General features: G+C 32.6%; 1 protein-coding gene across 1 annotated transcript in view; it reads right to left on the bottom strand.

Moving 5' to 3' along the window:
• Uba6 (ubiquitin like modifier activating enzyme 6) overlaps positions 1-14,725 on the bottom strand; it is a 62,536-nt gene that overhangs the window by 28,141 nt on the left and 19,670 nt on the right. The window contains exons 10-19 of the mRNA XM_028786802.1: positions 14,345-14,448; positions 12,776-12,838; positions 11,770-11,846; positions 11,164-11,230; positions 8,269-8,412; positions 6,907-6,974; positions 5,223-5,301; positions 4,211-4,291; positions 2,174-2,251; positions 814-995 (exon numbers count right to left, since the gene is read on the bottom strand). Coding sequence (XP_028642635.1) covers positions 814-995; positions 2,174-2,251; positions 4,211-4,291; positions 5,223-5,301; positions 6,907-6,974; positions 8,269-8,412; positions 11,164-11,230; positions 11,770-11,846; positions 12,776-12,838; positions 14,345-14,448 — 943 coding nt within the window. The remainder of the gene's footprint in view (positions 1-813; positions 996-2,173; positions 2,252-4,210; positions 4,292-5,222; positions 5,302-6,906; positions 6,975-8,268; positions 8,413-11,163; positions 11,231-11,769; positions 11,847-12,775; positions 12,839-14,344; positions 14,449-14,725) is intronic.

The following is a 14,725-nucleotide window of genomic DNA, read 5'->3' as shown; positions in this document are numbered from 1 at the left end:
ACACACACACACACACACACACACACACACACACACACACACACACACACACACACAGAGAAATGCAGTAACCTTTTTCTTGTTTTTTTTTTCCCCCTTGCTGCTCCAGATTTGTTTCTCTCTCATTTCTCAACTGGTTAACCTCTGACATATGCTCTGTCATCCTAATATTACAGTCATACAATGATTCATTCAATGACCCATTTCATAAACCACACTGAATGAAATCAGGTGATTGACATTGAAAATAAATGATCTTTGGATGAAAAATTTAGCGAAGAACCAAACATTAAGTAAATATGTATGTCAATAAAAATAAGTGCCACAATGAAAAAGTATTAAGAAAAGCAGATTTAGGAGTTAATGTCTGTTTTAAGAAAAATATTTAGGCTGAAACTCAAAGATGAGGGAACACTTTAAAGGAAAGAATTGGCAGTATGCACAGCTGGGGACAAGAATTTTGAGGGAAGAGAAATACAACTTGCAGAAGCACAAAACCGATTTAGTTCCTAAGGTAAAGAGGCCTTTGAAGATCCTAAAGGAGGTGTATACAGCTACAATAAGGAGGAACAGGGAACACCGCCACATTGAAAGTAGGAACACGGGAGGGTGGTAGGTATTTCATTAAAAAATCCATTTAGTCTGTTTTATCAATATTAAAATTTTCTAAGTATAGTGGGAAGTCATCAATATGCTTAAATTTGAGTAGTTTTAGTAGAACGACATAAAAATAATTAGGTAATTTTTCAAAAAGTGAGAGTGAAAAACAGAAATAAAAGTAGTTCTTTATGCACTTGAATTTCAAGAACATACCTGTCTACATATCTCCTGGCTTCCACATTATCTAGTGCTGTAATAATGATATCTTGCTTAGAGTAAAATTCATCACTGTATATGCTCTCAGTGGCTGGACAAACTTTGTTGAGGTGTGCATCTATTTTTAATTGAGGATTTATTTTCAGAGTTGCTTCAGCAGCAGTATAGCTTTTGGGTTTCTAAACAAGTAACAAATAAAACCAGAAGGAATAAATGTTAAACAGAAAAGATGAACTATGACTGAATTTACATAGTCTAATCATTTGGAATATATGAGGTGACAGCAAAGTAATGAAGTTAGCTCAAATAATTCACATATTAACACAATCTAGTCATCCTTCATTGTTTAACAAAGTGCTTCAGAAATTTGAAAGTATTTTTACAAAAAAATATATATTTATCTCATTTTTTAATTAAAGGTTTATCCACCATTTGTCATTTCATTCCTGTCACTGAATCTTGTATCATTTCAGGTGTTATGAAGGTCTTTACAGCAGCCTTTGAGTTTCTCTTTCTGTCTCTTCTCACTATTTGGCTAACATGTCTTACTTTTTACTATAAGAATAAAGTCAGAAACTGTTAGAAGTCAGGAAATTAACAAATAGGTCTTTGGTGTTCATCTACAAATAATACACAGTGGATCATTTAGTAAAACATTTGAATTCACAGAGACTGCTACTGCGTCCCTTGTCTTTACGTCAGAGGATATCAGTTTAACTACGCCCGCTATTGTAGTCTCTTCTCGTTCAAAACATGCTTACATTTCTTCTCCTAAGATCAACAATGAGTTGAGAATCAAGGGAAAAATTTAAACTAAAAGCATGTAGTTTTGATTAACATATTCTTTCTTTTCTGTTTCCCACTACAGGGTTTTATCATGTCACTAACTATGACTAATACTCACTGTATAGACCAGGCTGGCCTGCAACTGAAGAGATCCACCTGCCTCTGACTTTGAGTGTATTGCCTGTTTCTTTTCCAGATTTAAATATTTTGGTTTGAGACAACTAAATAGTCTTTTACAATACAAGGGGATGTTAAAATTGGTATAGCAGTTTTAAATATTAAACCTTACCTGTTTTATAGCAAAAAAAAAAAATTGTGCTTTGTTAAAACTTCAAATTAGAGAACCTGTTTATAGAAACATATTTTTGTGATTACAAAATGAAAAGTACTACTCATCTTTCACGATTCAAATAATAACATCCAAAAGACAATTTTAGTGTGTACGAGAGATCATTATTTTCTTCATTTTGTTTTTTCCAAAGAATACTTTATTCTTTCTCTTAAGAATCTAACAAAGAACAGGATTCCTCAGCAACCATTATCTGTTTATGATAAGAAAACGGTGACAAACCTGTATGTGATGAGGACGAAACAGGAACTGTCTGTTTAAGTTGGATTTCTCTATCAAGTCAGGATCTGTAACTGTTACCTTATAACAGAGAAGAACAAAACAAATAAATCTGTTTTGCATTTCTCACTATGACTGAAACAGCACTCTCAAATCATTTTTGCCAGTAATAGTCATTTAAAAAAATTTCAAATGGTTACCAGTAATATGCTATTGTTAAATTTCTTAACCCCAACTAATATTTAGTACATGAGCATAGCAAACAACACAGATGATTTAAGCTCATTAGAAACTTTCTTTAAAAATTCTTTATCTGAAGACTAAAACTATCTCTATCATCTTTTAGATCCACAAAATTAATTACTCACAGAAGAGCTATCTCTTTTAAATTTATGACATTTCTTCTTTTAAAAGTTATTCATTATTTCCTAATTATTATGTACATGTGTGAAGAATGTGTGGCCATAGCATGAGTGTGGAACTCAAACAACAACTTTGTAAAAGTCCTTCAACTCCTTCCATGGGTGGGTTCTGGGGATCAAACTAAATCAGGTTTAATGGCAAGTGTCTTTACCTGATAAGCTATCTTGCTAGCCCAATATTTATTCTTCACCTGAAGTAATTTGGGAATGCTGTCATGTTTCAATTTGACAGGAGCTCCAACTAAGGCTGAATCTATAAACTACTAGGCAGTTGAATATTTTCATACAGCCAACTAGCTGTCATAGATAATTGATCTATAGGCTTAAAATACTTGCCCTTCAAGAATGTATAGATCCTAATTCTAGAAGGTGAAAGAAGAAAACAAACATGTAAAATAATCTGCAGAATTGAAAATGAATGTGCTATTAAGCTAGAATTAAAAATATTGGCTTTGGCATTGTATTTCTCGGTGTGAATTCAAGTTTCAGGTATTGACTGGTGTTCACATTCATTTTCTTTTATTAATTTTCCTTGAGTATGTGTCACATTTTTGTGGAATTTTATGTTAGAGATCTCTCTCTCTCTCTCTCTCTCTCTCTCTCTCTCTCTCTCTCTGTCTCTGCTGGTTAAGAGTCTTACTTTCTGGTGAGTGACTTCCTTTTCTACTTAAAGTTTTAGACATTAAAAATAGAGAAAAAATGTATTTGGTGAATAATTCAAGGTTTCATTTTCCCCTTGATTCTAGGTACCTGGGGATTTCTCTTTACACCTTGGGTGTATCTATGAACACTTACAGTTTTGTTACAACATATCTCTGTGTTCAGAACGACAGAGCCCTGCTCACATTACAGGCTTTATTTCGCTATCTGATGTCAGTAGGTTTCTTCACTTCAGCTCATCCTGACCTTTACCTACTAAAAGCACTATTTTTCTATACAGTTAAAGCATTCAGGTAATCCCCAAGCTTACAGTAAAGAAGCGATTTAAAACAAGAAAAACCCAAGTAACTTTTAAGCTAATAGACTCGTAGTTTGTGGAGCACAGTTTAGAAATATCAAACATGGATAATATAAATGTGCGCCTACCTATAGCTATAATGATGAATCCCCTTTAAAACTGTATCAGTAAGCCACTATGTGGAATATCATATACTTTCTAGTTACTTAGTTACCAAGATAAATATATGAAGTCACTTATGAAAGCTTTTATCTTATAGGTAAAATGCCATAAATAAAAGTTATTTTAAATGACATGATTTTGCAATAACTCAGTCTGAAGAATTTTAACTGCATACCAAAATATGCTATTCTTACTGTTTGAAACTCATTTAAAGTATCTGAATACTCTGCAGCTTTTTAGTGCCATCTCTCATGTTAATATTTAATTAAGAATGAATAGTGTAACAAAAGAATAATATGGTTCTTCAGTTTCAGGAAATTACAGTTAAGAACCGAGAAGCAGGGAAACTGTGACTATAAACTGACCAGAGACAATTAGTCTTCTAATTCTCAGTTTAATGGTCTACCAGTAAGGCAGGCTGGTGTAGAGTCAAACACAGTTGAAAAAGGGCAACAGGAGAAATACAAACATTCATGTCTGAAATGACTTGCTTCTTACCATTCCTTTCTCTCTGCCTGTAGCAACACCCAGTAATGCAAAGTTTTTTAACATTTCACAGCCTATGGCGCCACATCCTACCTATCGGAGAAAGAGTACAAATGTCAGACAACAAGACTGTAAGTTTTAACAAATAAAGAATTTCATTCTAATGTTCTTCAAATGCTATTAATACTAACTACAATTTTTAAAAACTGATTTGTGATTTACTTGTGGTAGATTTTACTTTTTACAAGTTTCATAATGCCTTTTAAGTGTCTTAATTAAAGAAAAAAACCAGTATAAAACAAATAAGGAAGCCATGGTATTTACAATTTCTTTAAACAAAAAACATTTAAAGATATCTAACAAACGCTAAATGCAGAACTCATTTCTTATAGAGGAAAAAAAACAGTAACAGAAGAAAAACCAAAAACCAAAAACATAAGAATAACCCAAGCCTAGAACTAGGTAACATGAAAAGGTCTTTACTTTTAGATATTTGTGAGTATATCTGAAAGACAGAAGTATGTTTAAGACAAGTCTACTAAGAATTTTCAGTAAAACAGATATTTGAATCTTAATTATAAGAAGTTCTAACTATATGAAAAAAAACTCAACAGTAATTGCTAATCTTTAAATTATCACTTTACAAAAATGATTACTAAAGTAGTATTTTTAAGACTAGCCAACATTTATGCTCTTGTGAAAAATCTCTCAAAATATACTATTTAAAAAAGAGAATACATTTATTCATTTCTTAATGTAGTGATTTTAAAAAAATGTAAAGTACTTCTAGACAATCATTTAATGTTGAAGCTGTTACATTCATGTTTTATTTTGAAATGAATAAATTCTTCAGATCCCGAATTGGCTAACTTTTATGTAAAAGGCCCAGGCAGTAAATATTTTAAGCTCTGGAGACTGTATGATTTATCGGTTACTCATTTAGAGCAAGTTGACTTTAAAAATTAACTTAACATTCAACCACATTTTGAACATATCACTTATTCCCATCCTTACTCAGACTTACTAAGAAGATGTTCAAATTTTGTAGCTTCTGACACAATGTATCTCCAATGCAGGTTCGTAAGGCATCATACCTATCACCTCTGAAGACACATTTACCAAGAAGACAGAACGATATAAAAATACATTTGATTATTGTTAGTGACAATACTGTACCTTAAAAGAGAATATACTTTAGTTTCCTACAGCCTTTCTTACTCCTAAACAAAGAAGTATGACTAATGACTGCTAAGGAGGGAGAATTAGCTTCCAGAGACGAGCCCTCGAATTGGTTATCCAATACAACGTAGACAGTCCTTGAGTCAAACAAACACATGCCACACTAACTAAACTCAACAGACTGTATTTATGTATATACAGAAACAAAATACTAAAAGAGAGGCCATCAATTGAGACAGAGCTGGGGAACATGGGAAGGGTTGGGGGGGGCTAGAAGGAAGAAGGAATTGTTAATTATATTTTAATTAAACATTTTTTAAAAGAAGTTTTCCTCAATTTATGAGATGAACTACCTTCCTTGAAAAAGAAAAGACCCTACCAATATCCAAATGACGTAAATGAAGATGACTTTAGGTTATAATAGTTCAGGCATCCATTCCAGGATCATCAGTGATGTCTGAAACTTTGGGAGAAACTGACTCCTCTAAGTACACTGCATTTTATACAACACCTATGTGTATAAACTTATGACACTGCGGTAGTAAGTTTTGCAGGCTGAGTTACCAAAAGAAAGTTAACAAATTATTTCTTCTTTACAATTTTAAGGTCAGATCGTATCTTCTTTCTAAAGCTTATTTCTTACTTTAGTTTGGTTTAATTGTAGTTTATAGTGTTGAGCCAGAGTCTGGCTTCCGTTGCCCAGGTTAGTCTGTAACTCCTTCCCTCCTCCTGCTTCACTATTTGCATGTCCACCACTACCTCTGGCATCACTACTAGTGCCTTTGAAGAACATGGGTAAGTAACAACCATAGTTTTCTTTGTACATGTTCCTTTGATACATACAGAGAGAGCTAAAGAATTAATGGACAGACAGAAGGATGACTCCCATCCCAGAAAGGACAACATGTGATGTTATCATTCTATACCTAACTATATGTAATTTAAATTTATCAACAACTTATTTCTGTACTATTCCATTTGTACTTTTTGATAGTTTAGATGTAACTAAAATCTCAGAAAGTTAAATTGCAGATAAAAAGAAACTATTCTAATCAAGGGAAAAAAAACTCTATAAAGATCATAGTATTTAAAAAAAGTTCTTAGAGGAATCTATGGAGGGGATTCTGAGTTATTAACTCATTTAAACTGAAGTCAGAACTCTGGGTTATGTGGTTTTCTGAGATAATGAAAGCTCCAAAGTTTTAACTGATTTGAAAAAATTTATGGCCTCAAATGGAAAGTGATTTATTAAAAAAAAATCATATACAACAATTTTATTTATTAATATTATGGCATTTGAATGCTAATCACTCTCATGCATATAATCTGACATTCTGTATCACTACATATAAAGTGGTAATGAGACATGGTACTATTGTACTACTTAACCACTAGGCAAAGAAGAAACAAGCCAAGAAATGAAATGTCAGGAAGAAAGACACACAAGACAGACATGCTTACAAAAAAACTGTTCAATCTCTGTTTCGTAAAGAAATACTAAGAAAAAATAATCCAAATTTCAGCTTTACCGTGGGAGAAATTCTTCACGCCGAGAATTGCCTAGGGATTCCACAGTATCTGCTGCTTCAAGATACAACTGAAGCGAAGATTAAAAACATAACATTTAAGACTTAAGTCATGAAAGAAAAAAACCCTACAGCTCTTCTCTTATACTTAATAATCTTGGGAAGGGATAATAAAAATGACAACTCAATGTAAAATATTTAAAAAATAGTGGTTATAATATATATTCTTAAAACTCTAAAACCTAAAAAGACTATATGTATGTAATTCAATTCATATCACTTATACATCCTAAGGATAATTTTATTTTTTTTAACTTTTAGAGGAAATTTTACCTCAAAAATCTGTTCTTCATAACTACAGAAAAACTTTGAAATTCCCATTTGATTTTAGTTACAGTTGAATTAACAGTATGATTAGCTTGAGAAGAAAGTATGTAGACTATACTTCCAACTGGAAGTATTTTATGTCATATTTTACCTCGTATATAATTATAAAAGAAAAGATCCAGGAAGACAGTTTCAACACTTTTAGTTCCAAATTCAGTAATAATTAATAAAATACTCAGTCTTAATGCATATTCTCATTTAAGTTACTTGTTTTAAATTTGAACAAAATCAGATGAAAATATCACTGTAATATTACTACATTAATAACAGAATTTGTATTTCATATAATATTAATAGTTATAACTAAGCCAACTTTCACCAATCAACTTGTAATCTATTTTAAATAACTCAGCAGAAAAATGGGATTGTATGGGTACAATTTTACATTCAAAATCACCTCAAAAGAAAGGACTTAAGGAGTATGTGTAGACTTCCTGCCACTTATTTCCTTCTCGTAACAGATAAACACATGTCTTTAATTCTTGTGATGCTTTTATCTTACACAGTTCTCAAATTCAGATCACTCTTATATTTTCTATCTTCAGGTAATATCAGGAATGAAACCTGAAGATCGGTGATGGCAAAATTTCTACAGAAGTAGTTCAAGAGCCCAGAGAGCCCCAAAATGGTAACTAAGCCAAAATACTAGAGAAAAACTACAGAACAGAAATTTAGTGATTTTTATATTTTATGGTAGGAAATACATCTGAGAAAGGAACTGGGTTATATCCCAACAGACAAAACATATGGCCCTGTTAGTTTCAATTAAAGAATTAGGTTTCTGAATTTTCAATTACAGAATTAAGTTACTTGCCTTTTCTTTTCTATTTAATACATAATTATATAGAATACATAATACTGTATATAATACTAAACATATTATAAAGATATGCTTATACCACGCTATAATTAACAACACACTTATTTTATGGAGCACTTAACTTAAAATGTAAAGAAATAGGAAAATACTGAACTAACCCATTGACATAAAGGAGAAAACTTCCCAGTCACAGCTTTTAATACTTCTTGGCTAGCAACACCTCCGACTGCAGCAGCAAGAGGGGGTAAAAAGCCCTGAGCGGTCCATGAAAGCCAGTGCACAATGTCAGCGTTCACTTCAGGCTAAAACACAAACCACGAACAACAGTGATGCAACAGTATTCACACACAGTACCTGTGACTTTAGGGACTAAGTTACCAATATCATTAGAACCTAACTTCCAAAAAACAAACAAGTCCAACCCAAACTACTCAATTTCTTCCTAAATAGAAATGTTTTAATCTCATAATAAAAATTCCAATTTTCATGTTAACTTAAGCAGTTTTTTTATTTATTAGTCTCTGTTTAATTTTGCTTTTCTGACTATAGTCTAGACTGAGAAAACAACTCAATACTCTCTTTTCCGTTTGTTTGTTTTGTTCTTCTTTTTTTTTTTTTTCTTTTTGTGGAGGCAGCCTTGGCTGTCCTGGAATGCTCTCTGCAAACCAGGCTAGCCTCAAGAACAGTGATTTCTGTCTCCCTGGTACTAGGACTAAAGGCGGGTGCCACCACTGCCCAGCTTCCCTCTTATCCGAACATCAAGTACACTGCAATATGACAAGCTTGAGGGAGGAAAACAGAGCAATTCCACCTGCAACTGCTCAGCAGGGAAGAAATGCCAACCAGCCTTTCTGCTGTCCTGTGATTTTCTTCATTGTTATTTTCTGTAACAGTATCTCCCACTTTCTTGTCATATCGTGCTTTCTTTCTATCCTTTGTCTACCTCTTGTTTTTTAATTTTCAATACTTTCACATCTTTACTCATTTACCCTAATTCCTAGAGTATTTCTTGTCTACTAGTACTAAAGGTGTAATTCCTATTTACAATTGACTTTTTAAAAAACTTTATGTATGTATGTATGTATGTATGTATATATGTATGTATGTATGTATGTATGTATGTATGTATAAAGTGTTCTGCTTGCATGTATGCCTGCAAGCCAGAAGAGGGCACCAGATCCCAGATGGTCAGCCGCCATTTGCTTGCTGGGACTTGAACTCAGGACCTTTGGAAGAATAGATAGTGCTCTTAACCTCTGAGCCATCTCTCCAACTACTACAATTGACTTTTAAAATTTTCTGTATCTGGTTTGTTCTTAAATTGTCACTGTCACTCCTATGGTGGCCTCTCTGTGAGCAGCAGTGAGGATGAAGAGTTCAACAGAAGGATTCCACGAAGGTCATCATACAAAACCAGGAACAGATGCTAGGTTCCAACGGGTGCACAAATAATAACGCACAAACATAAGAAATGTGGAACAGCAAGACAACCCAATAACTGAACTCAAAGAACACAAAGTGCTGCTAGAAGTAATGCAGATCAGAAATGAATGACGTAGAAACCAACATAATGAAACTATGGTTCTGTGAAAGGATATAAGATGAACATACTGTCAAAATAACCAAAAGGAAGAAGGAAGGAGGAAATTCAAATAACTAACACTAGAGATGAAAGTAAGGTGTGCGACAGACAACACTGAAACGCAGGAGCATAGGGAATACTATAAAAAAAAATAAACCAATAACTAAGAAAATCTAGGAAAATAAAGAGTAACTTTCTAGACATCTATGACCTATCAAAACTGAACCAAAAGGATAAAAAAAAAAGCATCTAAATGGAAAATTCAATGAGCAAACGGATTCAAGAAAAAGGGTTAAGTGTCCCAACCAAACAAAGTCCGGATCAGAGTTTTATTGATGAGTTCTACTAGATTTTTAAAGAAACCATCACCCTGCCAAATTATAATCCATTTAGAAGAGCACAGAGGAACTCTTGAGACGTTAGTAAAAAAGTTTATGGTTGTGGATATATCTCAGTGGTAGGTGCCTGCCTTGTGTGCATAAGTCCTAGGCATGATCTAACTAATCATAGCAAAATTCTAAAATTTTTTAAAAAAAAATAAAGCATAGAAAAAACCCCAATAAACTAAGTATAAAGAGATATTTATAAAATGTGTATTTGAATAAGACTTATATAAAAACTATATATAAAACTATAGAACCCCCAACAATCAAAAAATAACTAATTAAAAATAAGTAAAGATTTTGAAAAGTCACCTTACCCCAAAGAAATGTACAAATGTCACATAGGCACATAAAAAAATAGCCTCAGATTCATTGTAACTTTAGTGAAATTCAGCTCAAATCTATGTGATACAATTACAAATAATAACGGGTTGCAATCAGAAAGGAAATACAGAGTTTTGAAGAGGCTGTTATAACTGAACCTGATACAGATCTTGTAAAAACGCAAAATAGTACAGCTACTTTAAAGACACATAAGGTTGGTCAGTTGTGTACACCTTTAATCTCAGCACCCAGGAGTGTGAGACAGGTGGATCTCTCTGAATTTGGTGCTGGCCTTCATATGTTGAGTTTTAGACCAGAGAAGGCTACTTAGTGAGAGCTGTCTCAAAAAAAAGTGCCAATTTTTTATAAATTCAATATCATATTTTACTTCTATTATGTGAATTTTCAATGTATTTCTAGACATTCTCCCATGAAAATGAAAATATTTATCAATATAAAAAAATCTATGTATTTGTAGTTTTATCCATAAAACAGTGCTAACAATAATATAAAAGTAAAAGTAGCAAATAATAGTTAAATGACACATGGTATTGTCAGTACTTTATGAAATAAAACTATTTAATGTTCACAACAACTTATGAATGTTTTATAGATACACAAACTAAAGTAGAACAAAACAAAAGAGCTTCTTTATTAATGCTACAGAAATCAATAGGTAGCATAGGAAGATTTAAATGTAGGAAAATATTAATATGTATTTATGTCATAAATATATGGCCAACCATAATTTTATTAATATTTACCTTCTCTTCCAAGGTTTCACTTATAGACACTGTTAGCTTCAATAGTTCATCTGAATCTTGCTGACACCTGTAATTTGAAATAATGAATACAACTTCAATTTTTCTAATTGCCACCAAGGTTATATTCAAAGTACAGTACAATGTGTTTTCATTTAAATTCAATGCTGTCTTAACTGTCTTATGACTACATTACCTCAAAATTATGGTCATCTAAGACAGCATATGAGATTTAGATTTAAACATACAAGGCAGGAAACTTGTAGTTTCTAACTTAGGCTAGAAAACATTATCATAGATTACCAGTTCGCCAATTAGAAGACGTTCTGATTTTAAAAGCTATAGATTTTAAAGTCTTCAAATATGAAAAATTCCTGTGTGGTATGATTCTATTCTTACAAATGGATCTTTCTACTTCCACCACTAAGTCACCCTAAATGCCATGTTTATGCAGTTAAGCATATTTACAGGTAATGTAATAAAGTAATATAACTCGCTATGTTAGTAATTAAAGGTTAGTTGTATTCTTTAACCTATAACTTTTGAGACATGGTTTTCATTTAATAAAAGAGAGAGCAAAAAGCATTCCTTTTAAAACAAAAGCATTACCTGATATTTGGCTTACGATTGTAGTTTTCCTGAAACTGGTCCAAGGCAAGCAGAGCTACATGAATCTGTAAAGGTGCCTATTCGAAACAACAAAACAAATTGGCCAACATTTGTTAAGTTCAATGACTAGGCTAAATGTTTTTCAACTATTATTTAATTTCACCCTTACAATAGAGTATAACATGACAATTAGCATTAGAAAAATTAAATAATTTGACTTCAAGACAATAAAGGTATTTTAAGAAGCATTTTCCAAATAACTAGTGTTTACTAAGTTATTCATATAAAATATCAGTTGAATACCAGTAACAAAACGTTTGTACAGCTGGGTCCAGTAACACACTTTTAGCCGCAGCACCCAGGAGGCGGCAATCATTAACAGATTGGATCTCTGATTCCAAGTTCAACCAAATCCCAAACCAGAATCACTCCTAAAAACATTTATAAAAATACAGCTGCCTTTTTTTTTATTGGTGTTTCTAAATCTGTAAACTGTTCATTTCTTATCATAACATATTTACTGTTTCATATCTAGTGATGGAAAATAGAACATAACAGCTTCAGGGTGTATCTTCCTGTACTATATAAAACTCTGTGGCCAGTGAAATGGCCTACCACCAAGCCTGGTGACCTGAGTTTCATCTTTGATCTCCAATCAGATGCTGTATTATCTCCTTGCTGATTACCTCCTACCTCCTCTGCACATAAAACAAATGTCTGACAGAACTGCATAGTTAAGAAAATCTTATAGTAATGCCCTATCTATGTATTACTACAATTACTTAATTATCAAAGCTAGCAAATCACCAAAGCACAATTTCATTTTACTCTAACATTTTTATGGCATGAATTCTCATTTTAAATCCTCTTCCATTTGAACTTTAAATATTGAGATAAGAATAGAACCTCCGGAAACAATGATTAACCCATTTTAAGTTTTGAATCATTTACCAAATCCTATCCACCACTCCATTGCCCCTTTCAAGCCTGCAAAGCAAATATTTACCTCAGGTTTGCTAAAATCTGCAATAAGGCACCGTGGATGTTTTATCTGGTTCTCCAGGGGTTCCTAAGAGAGAGAGAGAGAGAGAGAGAAAATTATTTCACAGCACATTGAGTGGTTATTTTGCAAAATATTTAGAGCATTGGAAGCAAGGATCGTTCTCTAAGCCTGGAAATGGGTGAAGTTGGATTGCTGTAATGCTGTAGTTAATCTTGTAATGTTGTAGTTAAAATGCTATATAATATCTCTTTACTATACTAAAAACCACTTGTACTACATGGTTACTTTAAAAAAAATTAATGAAAACTATCTTTATAATCCCAAGCTTTGTCCTTATATAAAAGCTACCATGTATTCTGATAACATCAGACTAGTTATGCCTGCTAAGTCTTAGGTAGATATTCTAAGTTAAAATCTGTATGAGTGTAAGGTAAGAAGAGAAAGGCAAAGAAAAGAAAAATTTGAAATGTAACAGTTTTCCAAACATCACCACATATGAAATTATTTGATACACAAAATTATTAAAACTTAGGGCAAGGGCAAGACAAAGCATACAGAGGCAGATTTCATTAGCTGTTCTACTTTAATTGGCTTAACTAATTTGAACAAAGTCTTGAAGACTAGTTTTTTTTCTTAATGAAAAACACAAAAACAACAAAGTTAAAACCTTGAGATCTTGAAAACTCCCTACAGCCTGTGGCAACATCATGAAAAGCCCAACACCAAAGATATGTTATACATATGACATTGAGAAGCAGCCTATGAATTTAAATAAGACTCATTAGTTCTAAAAAAAAAAAAAATTAGCAATCTTTACACTCTAGCTGTCAGCATGTTCTTTCACTGCCAATAGTCAGTGTGAATTATGCTACACTTCAAACATAGTAGTTATAATGCAGATTAAAACAGTAGAAGCAGAATTAACAAATAATTGAGTAATAAAGTGTAACAGCTCTTGCTGCATAAAATGAAAACATTTATCTTTTTCTTGGGTAGTAAAAAGTATGATAAATTCTTTCACTATTTAGCTCCTTTGAGGTATAATCACAATCATACACAAGAGGTGTTCTAGTTATTAAACTGTGTAAGTTTATATTTGCCTAACCTTTGCAGTACAGAAGACTGCACATACTAGTGATGTGTGTAAGCTGTAGCCCTATGTCCGTATGTTATTTTTATAGTATCAGTTTGCCCTTATTGGTTTAATTTGATTCAAATTGGTTATAAATTTTTTAAAAAGTTTATTCTTTATGGTAAGTTGACTTGAGCATTTTATTCTTTTGGGCTATTTCTCTTTCTTTTTCTTTTTAAAAATAAAAAATAACCGGGCAGTGGTGGCGCACGCCTTTAATCCCAGCACTTGGGAGGCAGAGGTAGGTGGATTTCTGAGTTCGAGGCTAGCCTGGTCTACAGAGTGAGTTCCAGGACAGCCAGGGCTACACAGAGAAACCCTGTCTCGAAAAACAAAACAGATAGATAGATAGATAGATAGATAGATAGATAGATAGATAGATAGATAGATAGATAGATAATAAAAAATAAAAAAAAAACTTTTAAGCAGAAAATACTTACAAAGCAGAATGTTTTAGGAGTCTTAACCTGCACAGCTATGCCTCCATGTAAATATGGGTCCAGCTGTGTCGTATCACCAATGCTGAAGGAAAATGGTGATATCACTGCAAGAAAAAAATAAACATTACTCATAGGTACCATCACAAAGATATTAACTCTTCATTTATTAAAGTAAGATTCTAAAACATCTTTTTTCTTTGCAGGGGGTTGGGAATCTTTTGGTAACTATACCAAGTATTTCTTTGAATGTGAGCTTTGGGACTTACAAATAATTGAGGAAGATCAGAAAGTAAAGTAAGAAGTGAGGGGGTACTAACAGTATTATATTAAAATATGTTATAAAACCTCTATACCATGTTAATATTAATTTTATTGGTACAT

Source organism: Grammomys surdaster, unplaced genomic scaffold, assembly GCF_004785775.1.
Source record: "Grammomys surdaster isolate TR1022 unplaced genomic scaffold, NIH_TR_1.0 125581, whole genome shotgun sequence".
Taxonomy (NCBI): Eukaryota; Metazoa; Chordata; class Mammalia; order Rodentia; family Muridae; genus Grammomys; species Grammomys surdaster.
The sequence above is the reverse complement of the archived record's forward strand: the minus strand, read 5'-3'. Positions and strand labels throughout refer to the sequence as shown.